Source organism: Siphateles boraxobius, unplaced genomic scaffold (genome assembly GCF_051911475.1).
Source record: "Siphateles boraxobius isolate OS27281-9 unplaced genomic scaffold, OSU_SipBor_1 19, whole genome shotgun sequence".
Taxonomy (NCBI): Eukaryota; Metazoa; Chordata; class Actinopteri; order Cypriniformes; family Leuciscidae; genus Siphateles; species Siphateles boraxobius.
The window spans coordinates 26,009,126-26,030,453 of record NW_027508799.1 but is presented as its reverse complement, the minus strand read 5'-3'; the positions used below and the strand labels follow the sequence as shown (position 1 = coordinate 26,030,453).

The 21,328-nt window shown below is 38.1% G+C and overlaps 1 protein-coding gene across 25 annotated transcripts in view; it reads right to left on the bottom strand.

Moving 5' to 3' along the window:
- Nucleotides 1-21,328, bottom strand: part of grip1 (glutamate receptor interacting protein 1) — a 269,029-nt gene that overhangs the window by 147,006 nt on the left and 100,695 nt on the right. For 11 of the 25 annotated variants that reach the window (XM_077234594.1, XM_077234591.1, XM_077234590.1 and 8 more), the window contains exon 1: nt 10,044-10,252. The exons of 13 other annotated variants lie outside the window; for them this stretch is intronic. In XM_077234594.1, the coding sequence (XP_077090709.1) occupies nt 10,044-10,176 (133 nt within the window). In that variant the 5' untranslated portion in view covers nt 10,177-10,252. Of the gene's footprint in view, nt 1-10,043; nt 10,271-21,328 lie in introns of those variants that run through there. One more of the 25 variants, XM_077234613.1, reaches the window with a different exon arrangement.

The window sequence follows — 21,328 nt, the reverse complement described above, 5'->3', positions numbered from 1 at the left end:
AGGTGACACTCTGGCACACAAACTACTGCAGAAAACCAAAGTTGCTTGGGTTCTTTCAAAAGAAACCTTCACTGTATACAAACATGCCTACTTCACTTCTATACTATAATGGAAAAAGCAATACTTCATATAAGCAGGATTTTTACTCAGAATTAACAATACAGTAGGCAACCAGTTAGTTGACTTGTATATGCTGAGATTCAGAAGTGTGCAACCAATGGAGACTTTGCAATCCAATGAAAACGCAGAGGAGACAGATTAAAAAAGATGGGGGAAAAGAGGTGGAGAACTGTGAGCCAGGTGAATTGTTTAAATTGCATGTTTAACAACAACCAATTTTCATGATTGGTACATCAAATGTCAAAGAACACATAGGTCAAAAGGATAATGCCAACATGACAGATTTAGAAACTATATGAAAGTATACAGAAATTCATACATGGCCCATGTGAGTTCCTCAGGACCACCTACACTAGTCCTGAAGCCTCATCTGCAATTTTCTTGCACTTCTATTGCTCTTTTTCTCATTTTCTCTATTCGTCACTCTCAGCTAAAAGCAAGGTTATAAATGATTGCAGTTCTGCAATGATTAATCGTGTTAGAGATGATTTTGAGAGACTTTGTGTTTGTTGTGGCGCTGAAATAACTCAATTATGTTCTGCAAATGCAGTATGCGACTAACAGAATGGCTAATAGTCCGAAAGTGCTGATGTTGGTGTGATGCAGGGTGACACAAATGATTATACTAAAATCAAACAATTTTATTTTGGCTGCACCAATTTGAACAAACATTGGTGTCCAATATGAGCTGTTTGAGAGCTCATAAATCAACATGAGATGTCTGGGGGATGTCTGTGTGTCTTTTCCAACATCTAACATCTTTCTTATACTTCATATGCATAAAATACGACTTGGTTTCATATAATTTATCTTAAATAATAATAAAAAAAGTATTTGTTTTAAGCATAAACCTTGATTTGTGCCTAAAAAAAACAAATAAAAAATGATTTCTCAGAAAACATATCTTAAGAAATTTCACTACTCTTTTTTTGCAGTGTAATTTACAATTGCAGCACACTAACCAGACTGTGTGGGTCACCTAAAGCTGGCATCTACTTTAACAGTCCCCAAATTATGTTCTTTTTCAAACCAATAATTCAAGTGTAATTCGTTCCATTTCAACACTTATCCATATGGTGTGAGCAATCAGGGCTAAGAGCAGAGCTTAACACAAATCTTAAGACTTCCACTGAAGCTGTAGGCAGAAGCAGTAAGAAGCAGAGACGCACATCAAATTTGAAGAAAAAACGCAAAATGACTGAAGTTATTCAGATTAATTTTGCAGAGACAGTCAGCCATCCTCAACATATACAATAAAATCCTCCATCAACAGAGAAACCATTCGAATGCAGAGTTGGGGAAAGTTACTTTTAAAAGTAATGCGTTACAATATTATGTTACTCCCTTAAAAAAAACTAATTGAGTTAATTAGCTTGTTTTTAATAATTATAACAAAAACAAAACAAAAACAAAAGTTCTATTCTTGGCAAATCTCAAGGTTCTTTCACACAAAAGATGAAATGGCACGCAAGTTCAACACTTTTACTTCAGCAGTACAAACTAAATTAAACAAAAATGTGATGTTTAGAGTAATTTTGCTTATTAGTGTGGTTGAATTGGATCATCGAAGGTCAACAGCAAAGACATTGGTAAATAAAATGAGATTAAATATTTAAATTACATATTTAAATTTTTAATTATTGCAGGTTCGCTTAATAGTTTGTGTTTCACTGTTATTTATTTATTTTGAGGAATACATATGTTTTTGTGCAAGTGAGATGAGTAAATGCACCCTCATTTAGTCCAGAACTACAATAACCACCAATTCAGCACACAAAATGCCTTTGTACTTACTCCAAATTTCTCTCACCATGTGGACAGGAGGGGTGTCAGTCAATAAAGGGGAAAATAAACTAACTTATTTGAAAAAGTAACTTAGCTGTAAAAGTAAAAGAAATGCATTACATTACTCATTACTTGATAAAGTAATCTGATTGTGTAACTCACGTTACTTGTAATGCGTTACGCCCAACACTGTTCGAACGGATGGATAGAGAAACAGTTTAAACCACAAACTACAACTGTGCTGTATGCGCAAGGCATTTGGACCCTGATCTCATCAGAGCTGATTGATGAGAATGAGAATGGTGAAATCAGAGAAGACGAGGTAGAAAGAGATGGGAATAAAAGAGGAGTTTGATCAAGCGAAAGGGAGTGCAAAAGTGGAAGATGGGGGAGGGGATCTTCCCAGGCATCCCATATACGTCTGAGAGGCTGCAGGCAGAGTGGACCATTAGGAGGATCCAGCGCTTGATGAGGAAAGCTGTGATAGAATGTGCACAGACATTTCACTGAAAGCTACATAGGATGCCAAACTCCTAGATCCTAGTCACATGTCACTTACCTAACCAAAACATGGATACATTAGGACATGTTTTGACATTAAATACAACATATAGTAGCACAGAAATTAAAAACAAAAAAAGCTAACCTATATAAAATGTTTTAGAAAGCAAACAAAAAAAGAAAAATGCATCACAGAAAAAATATTAAATGCTTTCAATAATTTAGAAAGTTCTTTTAATAGTTGAAAATGTTATAAAATAACAGATAAAAACATATTCTAAAATTAGGAGAAAAAAAGAGAATTAAAAATGTATAAAGAAAATAAAAATATAAAATTATACATAAAATAAAAAGTGGCATGTGCCGTAAATGAGAAAAGTGCTAAAATAAATGCTGACATTTATCTTTATTATATGATTAAGCAGTTCATGTAAACAGAATACTGTAATAGTTAACCTTAACTTAAATGAGATCATGCTCATAATTAGAACCAACATAAATCACAGTAAAATATTTTAAGTGCTGCGGTTTTGCACAGACATTTTAGGCACGTTATTGACTAAATTATGGAGTTTGGGTCCCTTAGAACCTCATTAAGCAGGCAAACGAAAACTGCAATGGTAAACAATCCTGTTGCATTTAAATTGAATGTCTGTGATGTGCGAAAGCATTGACAAAATAGTAGTTAACAAACCGCATTTCTTAGCATTTAATCAAAAATAATGACAAGTAGCATGTCAACAAGATTGACCAGGTTTGCCCATGCCATGTAAACATCTTAATCCAAGTAATTCCGTTCTCTGATAATCGTGAATAATCCCTAGATATGGCTTGAGTCCTCCTTTTAGTTTATAGGGGTATTGCCCTCTTTTATTACTCACCAGGCAAGTAAACTAATCCGCAATGATTTTCATTGGTTGCAGCAAAAGTGTGAAGATGAATTTATAGTGTTACATTACAGATCTATAATTTCCACTTTGTAGCATATTTTCTTTTTGTAAAAAAACAACAACAAATTTTGTAAAGAATAAATATAATTATAATTATTTATTGTGTTAACATGCCCCCCCCCCCAAACCCAACTAGATTAGATTACTTCACGCTTTTTCGCTGCAAGCAGAGCTGTAGAGTAGCACTGACCATTGCTGCTGACCATAAATTGAACAATAACAGTTGATAGTTTATCTGACACAATAATGAGGATGAATTCTCAGTGGACTTTGCCGTCTGCAGTGGAGAGCACCGTGATCACTGGGGTTAAGATTTAATATTGAGTTAATATTACTGTTGTTTACTCTACTTAGCACTATTTGTCATTTAGTCTGACATTTTTAGGTGTCCCCATCAATTCAAAATTCAAAAAAGAAAAAAAGGATTCATGACTGTAGAGGCATGGCACACGTTTGACTCACCCTGAGATGAGTGCGATACTCATGGGGAGGATGATACGGTACTGTCATTGAAAATTAATGCTTAATGCATTCCTTAATGGCTCTTACACAACACATCAGAATTCATCATGCCTCTTTGTTGCTGAAGGCTCCATCGCATGCAGAGAAAAGGGAGTGATAATAGGTTACGCTTTTGCTTTCAGCGAGGACATTTCCAGCGGGAGGATGAGGTGGCCTTACAGTACACGGTGAGAGGAGGAAGTATCAAGCCCATTGTAAATGAGGCCAGTGCAGTGACGTGATATGACAGCCCGAATGTGATGGGATGGTCTGAATTTCATGGGCAGAAAGAACAGCAACATCTATAAGGTGAGGAGAAGGCATTAAAAAACAAACAAGCAAGCATTAAACAGTGCAAGTTTTTTTTTTCGTTAGCACTAAACAAGTTCGCTAAAGTTTCGTTAGCTTCAAAAACAAAGAGAAAAGTTAATGATGGACAAGGGATGGTGTCCTAATATGGACAAAATTAGGTGGTGTAAGCTTGACAAGAGCTTATGGAATGTACTGTATGCCCTGCTAAAACAAGCTTAAAGGGATAGTTTAACCCAAAAAATAAAGTTATGCCATTATTTATTCATCATTGTACTGATCCAAACCTTTTTCACTTTCTTGAACAGAAAAAAACAAAAACAAAAAAGAACAATTTTGAAGAATATCCTGGCTGGTTCCATAATAAACGTCAAAGAGTACTAGGACAAAAGTTGTTTTAAACGCAAAGGGTGGCCACACCAAATATTAATTTGATTTAGTTAATTGATAAATAAAATGTATTTATGACATTATTTTTGAAATTAGTCTCACTTTACAGCATTTTTACACAAGTGCCAAAACGTTTTCACAGGGTCTTCGAGACGTTGCCGCAGTTCTTCTGTATTTAGTCTGTCAGTTTTTACTGTTTCTTCATTTAAATCACAGACAGACTTGATGATGGTGAGATTAGATCTCCATGTGGAGCACCGGATGTTGTCAGAACCCTTGTGCATACAAAATTCTCTCTGGATTATTACAATTAAATGGCAAAATGAATGTTTGGAAAAACATAGTCTGTGCTTTATTCCAAGCCTGAAGTCATAGATGTGTGCGTGGAATTTCAGTGTGCTTCTATTCATTGAGAGTCACTGAGTCACTGAAAAATGGATCAGTCTGATGTGTGAACAAATCATTCACAACTGTTCCCCCAAAAGCATAAACCCTAAGTAGAAACTGTTGGCTCCAAAGATCTCGATGATCAACTTTGGCATGCAAAGCTTTTCGGAAAAGCAGCCCTGATCTGTTTTATGAAGTGAAACATTCAAAACTCATTCAAGAGATCAGACTTAGGCCCCGTTTACACAAAGGGAAAATGCAGATAATTCCCTGCGGTTTGGCCTCTCATTTACACGAAAACCCCGTTTTTATCACAGAAAACGACTATTTCTAAAAACTCCGGCCAAAGTGGAGATTTCTGAAATCGCCGGTTATGTGTTGCCATGTAAACTGGGAGAAACGGGGTTTTAGGTTCTCTCTTGTCGATTCTGAGGATTCTGATTGGCTTGAATGGCTTTATCCTTCTCCCTACACTGGCGCCCATAGGTTTGGCATAGTTATGATGGCGCTCGCGGCATTTATGCGGGTTGTGTGCACGATGTTATTATTTATGATGTAAAACGGGGGGATCGTTTCTCTAAATACCCAGCTATGTGTAAACGTAGCTTTAAAATTAACTGATTTGCCAGGGTGCTTTTGTCCTTCAAAGAACATTAAATACAGCTGTCAATTTTTTTAAATCATGATTAAATCGCACCATTTTGTGATTAACAGCGATTAATAACTGTTAGTCAATTACTTCAACATTGCAGCTTATATCAAAGGATGACCATGACTAACTGTGACCTGATCCAGAGCAAGGACAAACAGTGCAAAGTGGTTAATGAAAGTGGAGAAGAACATACAGTCATCAAAACACCAAGAGAGTCCTGTGTAATGTGCATTTAAAAACAGAAGACAAAAAAGATGAATCTAGAAAGTGTGCCAAGTACTTTCATCTCATTTTATCCCAAATGAGAATGATGAGACAGTATCCTTCTACTATTCAACAGAAGGCCTTAGGTAACCATCTCTTTTTTGGCATAATTGCTAATGCGTAGAGAAAGATCAGCTGACTGTGAATGGTGACTGGGGAGGAGAGATGATTGTGGAGGGACCATCAGGCTTCATTATCACCTACTAACTGTGAGCAGCTCGTTAAAATATCAGACTCCATCCTTCTTTAGCAACCACGGGCCTAAAACAGCTGCCACTCCGCAACAGCCGTTCCCATAACCATATTTCAAGAAACGCTGCCATCTTTCCAGAAGGATTTTGAGAGGGTTATGGGCAGATTTTAATTTGTGTTTGCTTGAACGTGTCTTTGGAAAGCAAAATTTTGCAACACACAAATTTCTAAGTGGTTGATGGGACAGTAGACCACATTGCATTTAGATAAACAGTGAAATAAATATGTTGTTGGCTTTCTACTATCTGCCAATATTAAGGGGGAAAAGAAAGGGAGGTCTTTGATTATAGTGTGGCCAAAACAAATTAGCATTTTATCAGAAGGAAACATTTTGTTTTACTTTACTGTCAAAAAGATGATATTTCATATGCATTTATTTTTCCTTCATGGTTTCTTGTGACCTACTAGAGGAATCTCTGCTTTGATTTTAGGCAGATCCTTGATTTAGCTCACAGCTCCTTTGAGACATCTCTTAGAAGTGCTGGCACTTTCTTTTTGGGAACCAAATGCATTCTGTCATAACAGCCTTGGTGGCTGTCATGAAGAATCCAACCGAAAACTCTAATCGCACAAGAGGTATTTCCTCTTTATTCCTCTCAAGCAGGTATTTGCCACTTTAGTCTATATTATACACAAAAATGTAACATAGCAATGACAACTATTTTCCAGATATAGTGTCATATTTCTGTAAATTAACCTATGCCCAGCTATTCATTTATCATCCAGGACTATGGCACAAAATAAAGCCATGTTATTTATAGGGATGAGGCTAACTATCTCAGACAAATACCATAATCTGTAACGAATGCCAACAACAAAAACACAGGGTGACATTAAACTCTACTCAAAAGAGCATTCACAAGCAATTTTACTTCAGTATTGTGTCATGTTTCAAGCTGAAAAATGATTTAAAAATAAATAAAACTAATTGGAGTGTAGGAATTTATGCTTTAAGCAATTAATGAATCCTGAATAGTATGACAGATATTTAGCAGGAAGGGATTTAAAAATAAGAGGGTTGGGGATGTCACTTCAGGGTCAGATCAAGTTATGTATGATAAAATGTACAGTTTTACGACTGGTTCTATCATGATTTGCATTTTAAAACAATTGGTACTTCAGTGACACTTTAGTCTACTCCTGTGAACAGGAGAAAACAAATAAGCAAAATGGATGCCGTGCATTAGGTTTCTGGGAACCTCACAGCAGGGAAAGGACACTTGCCCTGAGCTAAAATAAGGCAGCTAATGTTTCATTTAGGGAGTCTCTCTCCAAGAAAAATATTCAGCATTTAAAACAGTATTTTATATACTAGTATGCTCAGGACGATACCAGTTTGCAGAAAAAGGGGGTTGCAAGTTTTGCTTGCTGAAAAAAATCTTGTTGAAAACCGTTTGTAAGTTAATAAATAAAAGTGTACAAATTTCAATTCCACACAAAGCTACAAATGTAGGAACTATAATGGAATGATGGTTTGAACACTCACAGACTACGTTCATAGTCAGTCTTTTGGATTGACAACCAGATTTACTAACATGTGACTTTCGATTGGACCAGCATAAGGTTCTGTATGTTACAGATTAGCCAATCTCACTCTAGAAATGTGAAAGAATAAGCGAATGTAAAAGAAGTCAGTTCAGATTAATAGCCAAACTGTGTGTGAAACCAACTGCATTTAGCCAATAAAACAGAACTGAAAAACCGTAGCCATATTTCCACTGCAAATAAATGAAACAACATTACATTGGGTCACCTCCACCAGAACGTCCTACGGTCAAATAACCATATTTATTATATCTTTCCACTACTCTTTGTTATGGTGATATGATCAATTTATCAGAACATAGTCCTCCCCCAAAGTGTGGGTCCTGCAATGAGCCCACGGGATAAAAATGAAGTGTATCATAGAAGGAATGACAGCAGGCCACACGAGGGAGAATTTGATAAATGAATGAGAATGGACTAAAACCTGACCGTGATTTATACATGAGGAAGGCAGAAATGAAGAAGAGAGGCAAGAGTGAGCCGAAACAAGGTACCTAGGCAAATTGAAGGGGGACGTGGTTGGGCTCGGGGAGCAAACGCGTGACATTTCCAGGGTTTTGCTATGGGTTAATTAGCAGTTGATCCCTTTGTGCACGCCAAGCTGCCATTGAGTTTTAAAAGCAGCATAGCTTAAAGTCTAATTACATTTAACGCACACCTGAAGCATTAAGCCAAAAAGAAAATGTAAGTGACATCTCTACATTTCCCAATAATCTAAAAATATTCCAAATGGCATTTATTCCTTCACTTCCTCTGAATGACTAAGTCGGACTCCAGCTGGGCCAATTATGTGTCTAATTCTATGTTTCGTACAGAGCGCTTTGCTACTGCATGTCAAAGTGAAAACCTGACATTAAAAATAACGCTTGAAAGAAATAAGTCATTAAGGGAACTGGTTTGCAGCATTCAGCTGACATCACAATCACCACAGCTTGATCAAAAACAAATTATTTTCATTAACGTCTCCCCACAAAAAGAAACCAAAGGTAACGTAGGAATGAAACATGGCTTCAGTCGCACAATTAATTCCACCAGTCATCCTCAATTCAAGATAGCAACGTCTGAGAACACCACAGTTCTGCAGGTTAAAATTCTCAGAAAGGTTGTTTGTGCAAATCAGCGCTTTCATGTGTGGCGGTGATGACTACATCACTATTGCTAATGGTGATGAGTAAGTATCTTGGGCATTGCTTTGTCTGACTAACATGCTCCCACTGATTCAGCACTGTAAAAATTCCTGACATACAATGCAAAACTCAAGCCTTACCTAAAACCTAAAACCTTACCTATACTTACTGTAAACATACACTTTTTTTTATCATTATGGCGACTTTCCATTCACTTATATTGTTTTTATGCTAAGCTAATGGTGGTTTCTATCCCGTAATTTAACCACTAAAAACAGAAATCATGTGTCATTATTTAGTATGTTTATTAACCCATTTGGGGACCCATGTCTGGTTCAAGCAACATTATATATATATATATATATATATATATATATATATATATATATATATATATATATATATATAAAACTATAATACACAATAATACAAAAGACAATGCAACAACAAAGCTTTGCTAACACCTGGATTCAATCACACTTGGACTGTCCATCATTCACCAGGAAAGCTGTGGAATTGGAATGAGGATTACAGGACTCCCGGCTCCTCTCTTCCCTGTCATTACCCATGCTGCCCCAGGGCATCTCATGAACGGGAACCTGCATTCTGTATACAGGGAAACTTTGAAACAACTTGAAACAAAAGGTAGCTTGCTCCAAGAAGACCACTACCGTGTTGTATACAATTCATTTTAAACAAAGGCAGAACAAAGGTTGGGAAAGATGCTAGTCAGTGGTGTTTTTGAAACCAAGCACCACAGCTACCTGAGACCGCTATGGTGTTGAAAACGATGCCCCGTTACACACACACACACAGAGAGAGGCGCACACACTCAAACTTCTCACCTGCAATTAAAGGGCATTGTGCTATCCAAACACACCAACTAGCACTCAAACAGCAGTAGCTCAGCGATGTCCACCAGTATGGCCACTCTAGTGCACACTTAACGGCCAACACAGCATTAAACACATTCTAAATCAATAGAAACAAATGGTGACCGACTGAGGGCATCCATCAGACAATGGTAGTGAGGTCAACACACCCCCATACCCTTATAAACACTCACACTGACAAGGAACCTCAACTGCAGCAAGCTTAAGTCCCTCCAGGAGTTTACGGTCTACAGATAAACCATTCAATTCATCCCTCAAAGCGGAGTTTCCCATGATGTCTGCCCTAGGCTAGTGATTTATGCAATAGTAATACAATGACTGATATCCAAGCTCTAATACCCCCCAGCCAGCTAGTGGAATCACTTACGGTGCAGGTGCTCGGAAGCATAGTAATAGACGTCCTCATAACCCTCATGATAATCCTCTTCCGGGCGGTACTTTTTGCCCTTGCGTCTCCTGGACCTCCGGATCTGCTTGACGAAGCCAAAGAAGCGATCCATGCCTGCCCACCGCGTGCAGTCCCCCTGACACAGGCGCAGACCGCTGCACTCCGCCAGCGTGTGAAGGTTTGTATTCTGTTTCACAGAGCACGGCTCCGAGAGATCTCAGAAAGAGAGAAAGAGTGAGACAGAGGCGGAGAAGAAGAGAAGGAGGGGTAGGGAGTTGCAGGGGGGAAGCGACGGATAGCAATCAGCTGGAGAAGATGGGTCAAATATCAGTCTTCTCTGGTGCACTGGTCTCCTTTAAGAAAACCATGCGTGGAAGGGTCCTCAGCAAATAGCTGAATGGGTCTGTGAGCAAGCGTGCACGCAAGTGTAGGTGAGAAAGAGTGTGCACAGGGTAGGAACAAAAGAGAGAGAGAGCCAAAAAGGAGAGAAGGGAGGGGGGAACAAACAGAGAAGTGACAAAAACACAAAGTTCAAAGGAACCAGCAGCAAGGCGAGGAATCCTTGGGCTGACTGTTTCATTTCAGAGTGGGAACAGGGGTGGGGAGTTTGTCTGCCTTTAAAATAAGCATGAGGGTTTATCATCATAAGAATGACAAACAAAGCAGTTGTGCACGAGTGGGGTGTGGATGGAAATCCTCAAGGGTCTCTCCAGCAATTCCATTGCAAGACAAAAGCGATAATTCCACTAGATAGAAGGGGCACTGTGGTCGCCGTGGCACTGACAAAAAGCTGAGAGGATTACAGCAATCTCCAATTCACCGCCAACACCAGCCTAGCCAGCTGGTGCTGCCTGGATCAGCTGCTAATAGGACTAATGGGGCAAGAGGACTTGTTAATTGAGCAGTTTGCCAACAATGACACCCAGGCGTGTGTCAGTAACCCATTCATTCAGAAGGGGTGGGTGACATGTCACCCCCAGGGTGATGATAACTCCCGAGAGACTCCTGAGAGCTGATTCCGATTGTGCTGATGTCATTCTACCGCCTTGACATTGGGTAAAATGGTCAATGTCTGTCTCTGTTCTAACCTTCATGTACTTTTCTTCCCAGCACTGGAGATGGACAATCACGTCAAAAACACCCTGTGATTCTTCGACTTATGGAATCACCCATTTTTGTATTGCCAATTCTCACTGTGATTGGATGGCTGAGGTAGATCATCAAGGTCTAAAACATATCAGGGGAGAATAAAACACTTCGGAGAAGGCTCGCTTGGCACATGCAAGCGTCTTTTCCGTGATGTTGAGCCTTTTCTTTTGTTCAACGCAGCAAGGGGGCTTTCTTTGTCTGAGGTTTGTCATACGCACAAGCACGTAGTAGGAGGTTTAATCCCACCCCGTTGGATCACTCCTTTTCTTATGTCGTGATTTTCATTTAGCAGCTATAGCCAGGTTTTCACACGTTAAGGATTACATATGCATTATTTGGTTTGTCTGAGGTTGTGGAAGGAAGAAGAGAAAGGAGAAAAAAAGGGTCAGAGCGGAGCCATCATCCAGCGGTAAACACACATGGTCTAGACATGTCAAGTATCGGTTTGTACAGGAGATATTCCCATTAAGTTCCCATTGTTTCCGGTTACATTGCTAATGCCATTCAGAAAAAAATACATTTATTATTATTACTATTATTATTAATGCTTTTATTGTAATTAATCACATTATATGATCACATATTGACAGCCCATTTACAGCTGTACTAGAGCTTACTGCATGATTCTCAAATATCCTCAAACACTGAAGAAATAGGATCTAAACATCCTATCAAATAAGACATCGCCTCTCTGATTGTCTACTGATGAGCAGACACATGCTTCCTCATCAGGGAATAGTGCATCAAGGGAATTCACAGCTCTAACAATTTGGACACCCAGACTTGTTTATGCAATCTGTCTGCCACCTGAGGCAATCAATGCACATTCAACAGATTCATTATTGTTTCAGGAAATACAAAAATCGAGACGCAATCTAGCTTGCGGGTTGGGTGTTTAATTAGCTCAGTGGTCGCCATACATGTAATAAGACATCCTCCGTCCACATTGGAAGACTGAGTTTGGATTCAGGGCAGCTGTTCTTTGCAAAACTGCAGAACAGAGGCAGTATTCTCAAGCAGGGGTATATGAATCCGTATGAAAAGAGTTCCTTTATAAAATAATTATTGTCTTTATTGGAGATGTGCAATTCACAATGCAGTAACTATTACTATTCATGAGGTAAGTGCATTGTAATTAAGACTATGGCTAGGAGATGGTGTAATTAGGGCTAATGTGCTATATTTCATAATATTCCATCTGGTACTTTAGAATAAGAGCTGTAATGTGAAGCGTCAAGGAGTAATAATTTTGTGATGGTTTGTGCTTGTATGTTTTGAGGATTAGACACAATTTGAGGATTGTGTGAGTCTCTCCTGAGATTGTTTTTAGATAAACCACTGCAGTAAAAGCCAGGCTTTAAACACTGAGCCTGTGCCAAGCTCTTAGTGTCTCTGCACCTACTCTGAGCTAAGCATTTGCTGCAGTCACCTATTCTCCTGACTAGCTCACGAACCCAAAATATAACTATGTCTTATTTCTTTTTTGGCTCAATTCCATTTGTATGGTAAATGCTGTGGTAGGCGCAGAGCTGCAATGGGAGTCATTCATAATGGCTGCATGATGAATTCCCTTAAAGGAACAGTTTACCCAAAAATTAAAACAAAATTTTCACTCACACTCATGTCATTCCAAACCATGTCGTTCCACCTTTAGTACTTTGGTCATGAATGTACCAAACAGAGCTGTCCAATTTGTGTATGAATATTTTGAAGCAGAATGAAATGGTTTATTAAAGTTCACAAAACTGGTCTAAACTGTTTGTTCTCAAATCGGATTGATTAGAGTCTCGCCTGAATGGTGAATGACTTTTTTGTTAAATAAAAATCTGATCTGACAGCTTTTATGATGTTTATATTACAGACCAAGTCCTCATTCGTGTCATGAAAAACAGAGAGGCCTGGACATTCTTCAAAAATTCGCATTTTTATTCCATGGAAGAAATAAAGTCATACCGGTTTGAAATTAAGTGGGAGTAAATTACCAAATTTTCATTGTTAAAAGTGAACTACCTCAGTAGGGACAGGCAGACTGAAAGTGTATGCATATGAGCAATCCAGGCAGAACTTAAAATCCTCACTTGTACAACCATTTGAGCGTGAACTGCCTGAGGCTTTTTCTGGAACCAGGGCTGCGCCAGTTTGTTGCAATATGGTAGCTCCTCTTTGGAAGCAAATCCATTGCCTGGGTAGAAAAAAAGGCTGTCCAGACACTACATCTGCTATGAGCAAATGCTTCAGATGGTTGAAACAGCCTCTCGGTAGAGGCAGGAGGATGACAGGTTAAACGTTTGTTTTTTCACAGTTATTTGAACTGAGGCATTCAGAAGTCATGCAGGATTTCTGAGTCAAGTGCTTCACACCTTTACAAACAAACCAACCCACACAAATGAAAATTCAGTATTTTTGAATGCTCACCCTTCTTTCCCAGTGCCCACAGTCTCCCTCTCATGGTTGAGTGAAGCTCTTCTTTTACTAATTTATCACATCTGCAAAGTCTACATTTATTCCGCCCATAGCAAGTTCCATGAAGTACAGAAGGTCTATTTTCATACCTTCAGCTCTAGACTGCTCAGAGTGAAGAAACCTACACTTATAACAGGCACCTGGAAGGTTGCAGGGTCCATCCTCATAAGTTCATTGGGCAGTTTTATGGTGACATTCAGGAGTGTAAAATTAAACTTTATGCCAATGGCAGGTGATTTTAGTTGTGTTTGTGTCAAAGCAAGTTTGGAGCTTTGCGAGTATTAATTTTGGCAGAAAATTAATCACACTGCATTAAAGTTATGGAAACTTGTGTGGTAAGACATAAATATGCTATACTGTGAATTGAGGAAGGTAACAAACGTCAGAAATCAAATATGAGTCAGAATAACATGGTATCTCTGAAACAGCCAAAAGCAGCAGTAAAACTGTATGAATGTGCCTCCCCTATCTCAGATTAGATAGGAAGAGTATTTACTCATTCACAATGTCTCCACTATAACTGTGAATATGAAGCTTATGGCTTGAACAAATTGAAAGCCTTAGCTCACCTCAATCTTCCATAATGACAGCCCTGATGTACTGTTATTACAAGAAGCATTTTAGAGTGTAGGCCCGAGCATGGACCAGCTAATGGAAGGGATTTAAAGGTCAGGCCTAAATGCTCACCAAGATGCGAAACATCCCAAGACCTTCATTGACATTGTCATTAACTTAGTACATACTTAATCTCATGTTGACATCAGGCTCTGAAAGGAACTGATGCAAAGGATTAAGGGGAACCTCACAATGGTTGATTTTTTTTGGTCGAGATGGTTGGTAAAACCCAGAGGAGATCAAACAAGCCTACCAAAATAACTCTGACTGAAGGAAACTATCTCAATGAATGCTGTTAAGAAGCTGGTAAACAGCGCCAGAATGACAAGAATAATGAAAGGAAAAAACGAGGATGAAAATATGCATCTTAAAGTATAGCACTGCTGTCAAGAGCGAGCAGAAGAAAGATAGAAGGATTTACTCTTTCACGTCTGCCCTCTGATTCATTTCACGCCCAGACGGTTAATGTTAGCCAAAGCCTTATGGGCTGACACCAGCCTTCATTCAACATCAAAAAACAGTAGGCAGAACAAAACTGCGACCTTCCCACCATCTACTGGGAGTAGCGCTATAGGAATAGAGGAAAGAAAAACATCATTAAATCATTTAATTCAAGTGTGGGTCTTCCCTCTTCATGCATTGAAGTCTAAATCCACTTTGAAGGTAATTATGCATTTGATTAACAGAAAACATTGAAAGGCCAATAAAGTACCACATACAGTATATTATCAACAAATGAACTATGTATGGGAAATAACAATTGTAGATAGAAGCTGATTCAACTTCTTGAGCTTTATAGCCAGATATAGAATCTCCCAGCCCACTAAAACTGCAACAGTTTGGAGATCAGATTGAGAAAAGAAAGGTGAAAATAAAATAAAAAGTTAAACAAAAAGCTCTGGTGTGAATCTGCAGCAGTTAATACACAAACTTCATGTCAAGGAGGTAGATTCCCATGCAGTCATTCATTCGGCTGGTGGTCACTGATGAAACATGCTGTACTATAAGTGTTGGGCAGTGTTAACCAGCCAGATCCCATCCTGATGTATTCACACCGATTGGTGTCAGAATATAGTCAAAGACCACTTAAGGTCTAGTCAAACATCAATGAAAATGAGTGGGACATTTTTTTTAATCATTGGGGAGAGAATGCATGAGTGCCTGGCCCATCTGAGTGACCTGTCTAGTCTGCTCACTCAAACTGACTGACAGACTTAGGCCTTGTTTACACCTGGTGTTGAGATGCAATTTGGTCAATCAGATAACCATTTACACCTGGTGTTTTAATCTGTCTCTTTTGTCCACTTTCGACCACTTCTGTCCTTATTTCTTTGAGGGAAGGGTCTATGGGCAGGTAAATGTATGGGGTTTTTTTTCCAGATTTTTCGATCTTCACAATTTGAATGCGCACGGAGACAACGAGAAAAACATACAGAAAGCATCAGCTTTCATTCTGCTCTGACAGCCGCATGACCACGCCGAAAGCAGTGAGTGCGTGTTAGAAATCAGGAATGGTGAGAACATTGTGCTTGGTACATTTTTTGTCTTCAAACCAAACTTGGGTCTTCAGCTGACAAAGTTTAAATCCCATCTGGCTGGCATGCTACCCATAATGTTTACATTAGGTCAGTAGCAGGCAGTCTTTTGTGGTTGTTTGAATGCATTCAACCACATGAGCGTTTACACTACGAAAGCAATCTGGTCAATTGTGTTTTCGACTAGCACTGGAAGCTCAAAACGTTTAAAACCCTGTTTACACCTGTAATTAGCGCAATCCCCGTGTGATCTGATCTACCAAAATGCATCTAAATACCAGGTGTAAACAGGGCCATAGAGGAAATCACGCATAGAACTACACAACAATGACAGGAAGGCGGCCTCCAACACAAAGCTAAACTTCTCAAAACTCCACTCACCCTGAAAAGGTCTCTCCTTAACTTCCAAAACAGAATAAAGAATGGACAAAATATGGGAATCATATGCGTTTTGTGATTAACAGCAATCTTTATGTGAATGATCTTATAATGATTTTCTAAAATTCTCAAGAGCTACCTTTTAATTGGTTTCAAACATTATATATATACAACAATGACATACAGTATACAACAAATATAACAACAACAACAACAACAAATACAACAACAGCAGTAATTATATAAAATATAATTATATATAAAAATATTTTAAATATGAATCTACTACTATTAATATTGACATTATTGTTTTATTTATTTGTGTGACACAAATGGAATTAAACAATACTAAATCTGATTAAGAATTGAACCGAAGCCAATAGTTTGTGAATCAAATCAGAAAATCTGCACAGCACAATGCACAGCCTGCCTAACAGAGCCTGAGAGAGCCAAATATATCCAGTAAATGACATTGGATTAATTTAATGGTGGGAATCCTTTATTGATGGCAGTCACGTGAGAAGAGTTCATGTATAAACTCGTTTTAAAGATGAATGTGGAAAAAAGACTGAGAGGGAGCATGCAGATGGTGACAACTCTGAATAAAACATGAGGGGAGAGAGTGACACAGACCGCTAAAAATCAAATTCGGATCAAAGCACAGATTAAGCATGTCACAAACAGCATTTTCAAAAGCAACGACGTCAAGTGAAAGTGTCCAAATCCTACTTTGGACATCTCGACTGACCCAGGCTGACCTCGGGGTCTGGGACGCCAGTTTTGTCCCCTGAACCAGTCAACCTTTTCAACCGCCATCAAACAACTGCCAGCACTGTGCTATAACTGTGAGCGTGTGTACTTCTACAACACATCCTTTAGGCACTCACATTCCCCAGGCACCCCCCATGTGTCATTCCTGACAGAGGGTGAAATCTTCCGCCAGACTTGACAGACATGTCCACATTATTAATGTACGTGACATGACTTCAAATGGAGTCGATTGTTTTCCTCAAGCCTGTCAGTGACAACACAAAATTCAGCACGAAATTTGGCACTTTTACTGGCTAAAAAAAATGAGCCTTTCGCACAGGAGTCAGTAATAAAGGGCATTTTTAAAAATGTAACCAAGACAGCATCTTAACCTTGTAAAACTGTGTGAACAGCCCCTTACACAACACAAAACTTCCAAGAATGAAGGTAGAATTATTGTGATTATTTAAATTGACCAATATTTACAATGTCCTCCTAGGAACTGACGAGAGTTGAATCTGTTTACGGCTGGGTTGAATAAATATGCTTGCCATTGTTCATTACGTTACATGCCCTTGCACACAGCAGACTCAAAGTGATCCACAACATGCAGAGGCATCTGATTAACATCCTTTTATTGTGCATGAAGCCTCCTTAAGCTCTTTGGGAAAGATTCCAATTGCCAAAAGTGCCATTTTGTTGAGTGACAGTTAACATTTTGTCAGATTCGTAGGTCACTCACACTTTACCCAGACTGTCGTCACGATCCAAATGTAGATTCATTTTTGCAGGCCACATATCAAATGAGATGTAAGACTCTCTCTGACTGTCTACAGACTGTCTGCATCTCTGAAATGTAGACAAATGTGCCTGCCAATCACAAAAAGACAATTTTTTTGGAGTACTATTTCAAACAAATACATTGGTGATACACAATGGTGATACTCCATGTTATGACCTATATAACTAATAAATGGATGATATAAAAATTTCACAAAAAAATTCTAAATAAAATCTAAAAATCAATTTTAAAAGTAAATTTAGGCATCACAACATTATAAAGCACTATATGAAAAATTGATTTAAGACACTGAAAAGTGTTAAATTTGTTTTCGTTTTTTTTAAAGGTCAGCTTTAAATGAGCATTAGATCGAAATGTACATGCTCATGTCTCCTATTTATTTTGTTACAATTATGCATTTAGTATCAACCAATAAAATAAAATAAATTTTACCTCAAAAACTCTAAAACAAACATATGTCATACTATTGCTGCCAGTGTCTTTCGCCTAAATGGTTGTGGAGGATAACATGAACATCTAGACAGCAGCCTGCTTTCTTCAGACAACACTACTACTATAAAAGCATCACATGACTTATATATAAAGCTAGCACAGATGGTAGTATCTGTCCCTTGGGAAAGATGCTGTCCTCTCAAAGACATTACATCTTCATGTGGCACACTGTCTTTGAATCGTGAGGAATGTGTTTGTGACACGATGCCCTGTAGGCCACAACTTTTGACTGCCGCAGTAAACACAATCATTCCTCTGAGGATCATGCCATCGCCACGATCTGTCTTCGGCCTTTGTGCCAATATATCGATTCGACATAACCTGCCTAATGGAGTGTGATGCGGCTCAAGCGCCACTGGGGAGTAAGAAAAATTACAAGCACCTCAGATGTCTCAATATCATCAGATTTTTTCTTATAGGATATAAGCCCCAAATATTGTATTAAGATATAAAAGATGTGAAGATGAAAATGTGATGATTTGCCAGAATATAAAGTCTTTCTGCTGCAGGCATATTCTGCGTTGTGAAAAGGGAAAGATAACACCTCTGTTGCTGCTGGTGGGTCTAAAAATATACATTTACAATCACAATAGACCTCTTGTTAGTTCACGTTATTGTACCACATACTTGCAGATGAATACATCGATGACTACAGGGGTTAGAGAGAGACAAAACAGTGTGAACATGACCTAAAATAATTAATCAAAAATTATATATATATATATATATATATATATATATATATATATATATATATATATATATATATATATATATATATAAAAATAAATAAAGGTAAAAAATCTCTAGCATCCAACTGCTTACATAAATGGAAATCCGTATGTATTTATTGTCTTTTATAGAACACACACACAAAAAACACAGGTCATAAAATCATGTTTGGGCTTTCTCACAGTTATGTCTACTGCATCTGGGCCAAATTTTGTCATGATACTGTATCTCAAATTGGAAAAAATGATCGCGGGTCATATAGCTTTAGCCAAGCAGCATGTCATGTCACTGAGGATTTTCTCAAGATCTACGCATCATCCTATGTTGTGAAATTTGTGAGCTTGTTTGAATCGAGCAATCCTGCTTTAAATAAAGATGTGTTATTAACAATGGTTTAGTAATCTTATACATTGTGAAAATGAAGAATGTGGCGCAAAAGCCTCATCTGTATACTGTTTACATGTGCATCGAGGGCGACTTTTTATGGTTTTACGTCATTAAATTGCGATCGGTTCGAAAATTTAGTGTCTACCAAGTGTGTCATATAATGCATGTAATTATCTGCCGATACCGATCTAAGGCCGACTGATCGGAACTTCCCTAATCTTAATGATGAGTACAAATCCTGGCAAAGATAAAAATAAATGAAATAGTAGTGCATTTCCTCTCTTTGCCTGATTAAGTTTGGTCATTACCCCATCTTTTGAGTAAAAGAGCTGCATTTGCTCACTGAACAGTCCTAGCTGTTTAGTGCTTACCTAAATATCAACCCATTATTAGTTAAATCATAATCTAGTTATGCTGAGAGGGATTATTACGAATGAATGGCAATATATATTATATTCAAAAATATGTCTTAAATGTATGCTTACCACCTGCTTTGTCATTTACATTTAATAGTTTAGCAGACACTTTTATCCAAAGAGACTTACAACTGAGGATAACACCACAAACAATCAGACCAGCAAGAGGGCAACAGTATACAAGTGCTGTAATAAGTCTCAGTTAGTCTAGTAAAGTTAAAATATAAATGTATATAACATACGTTTTTTTTTAATCAGAAAAACAAATAGAATAGAAAAGGTTAGTGCTAGTATTAATTGGTGAGGTGTTGGCGAAAAAGATGTGTCTTTAGACATTGTTTGAAAATAGCTAAAGACTCAACTGCATGAATTGATAGGCAGCTCATTTCACCAGCAGGGAACAGTCCAGGAAAAGGTCCATGAGAGGGATTTTGTGCCTTTGGGATGGTACCACGAGGCATCGTTTACTTGCAAAACGTATTTAAACATTAATTTTTGGTTATTTGTATTCAATATATTTTGTGTCTTCAAATGTCTATAGTTCTGTGTGGGGAGTGAACAAAAGGGAGCAATCTCAATTTTAGTCCAACATGCCTTTCTTTACTTTGAATTTAGGATGCAATCTGACTTCCAATGCGACTCAAACTATCCTATTAACCACAGCAGAGCGATAGCTGTTCTTAAAATCATTTAAGGTGAAGGGAACTCATCCAGGACATCTTCCTAGATTTAAGATGGACCAGCATGCTGGTGGGCGGTTCTATAATTTAATTTCCCTTTGAAATAGAACCGAGCAAATTTACAAGAAGTTCAGATTAGGTGCATTGACCGTGAATGATGCATGCATGATTGGCTTGGCAGTCCTGTGGATCACAATAGGAAAATATGTGCCATATGTACACACACACACACACAGCATGCTAGAAGCGGTGATAAAAAAGCACATACGGACGATATTTGTCAAGTCAATTTTGACCCTAATCCTGTTTAAAACATGAAACGTACCAACTGATGTCAGGTGAACACCATGTCTGCCAGTCCGAAGAACAATCATATTACACCAAACTGTGATAGTGTTTCCAGGACAAGAGTCTGTTTCACAAATGTCACATTGGACATTTTATTAGGGTAGATTTTCACATGATGCCATAATGCTTTGATTATTTTTTTAAACATGTGTCTATAAAGGAAATAGACTTCGAAACCCAACATTGGAAGTGTGACAACTAGCCCCAGTCTCCCTTACAATAGATAATGAGGTCTGATACCACCTTTATCTTAAAGCCAAGTAGTACAGAGCTACTTTCAATGAGAACCAAAACTCTTCATTTTAACGATGACAGGCTCTGAGAGCACAGCACACTAATGAAATTCACTTGATTGAGAATCTCTGGCCAGCCAGTACCAACCAATAACCAATATCTGATTTTCACTTTATAAAATGGTGGCAAGGACATTATAAAAGCCTCAAATCAATGAAACATTAAAGGCGTGCTGTTTGTGAGCACTTTACTGAGATAACCTTGATATCTACGAGGACAAGAA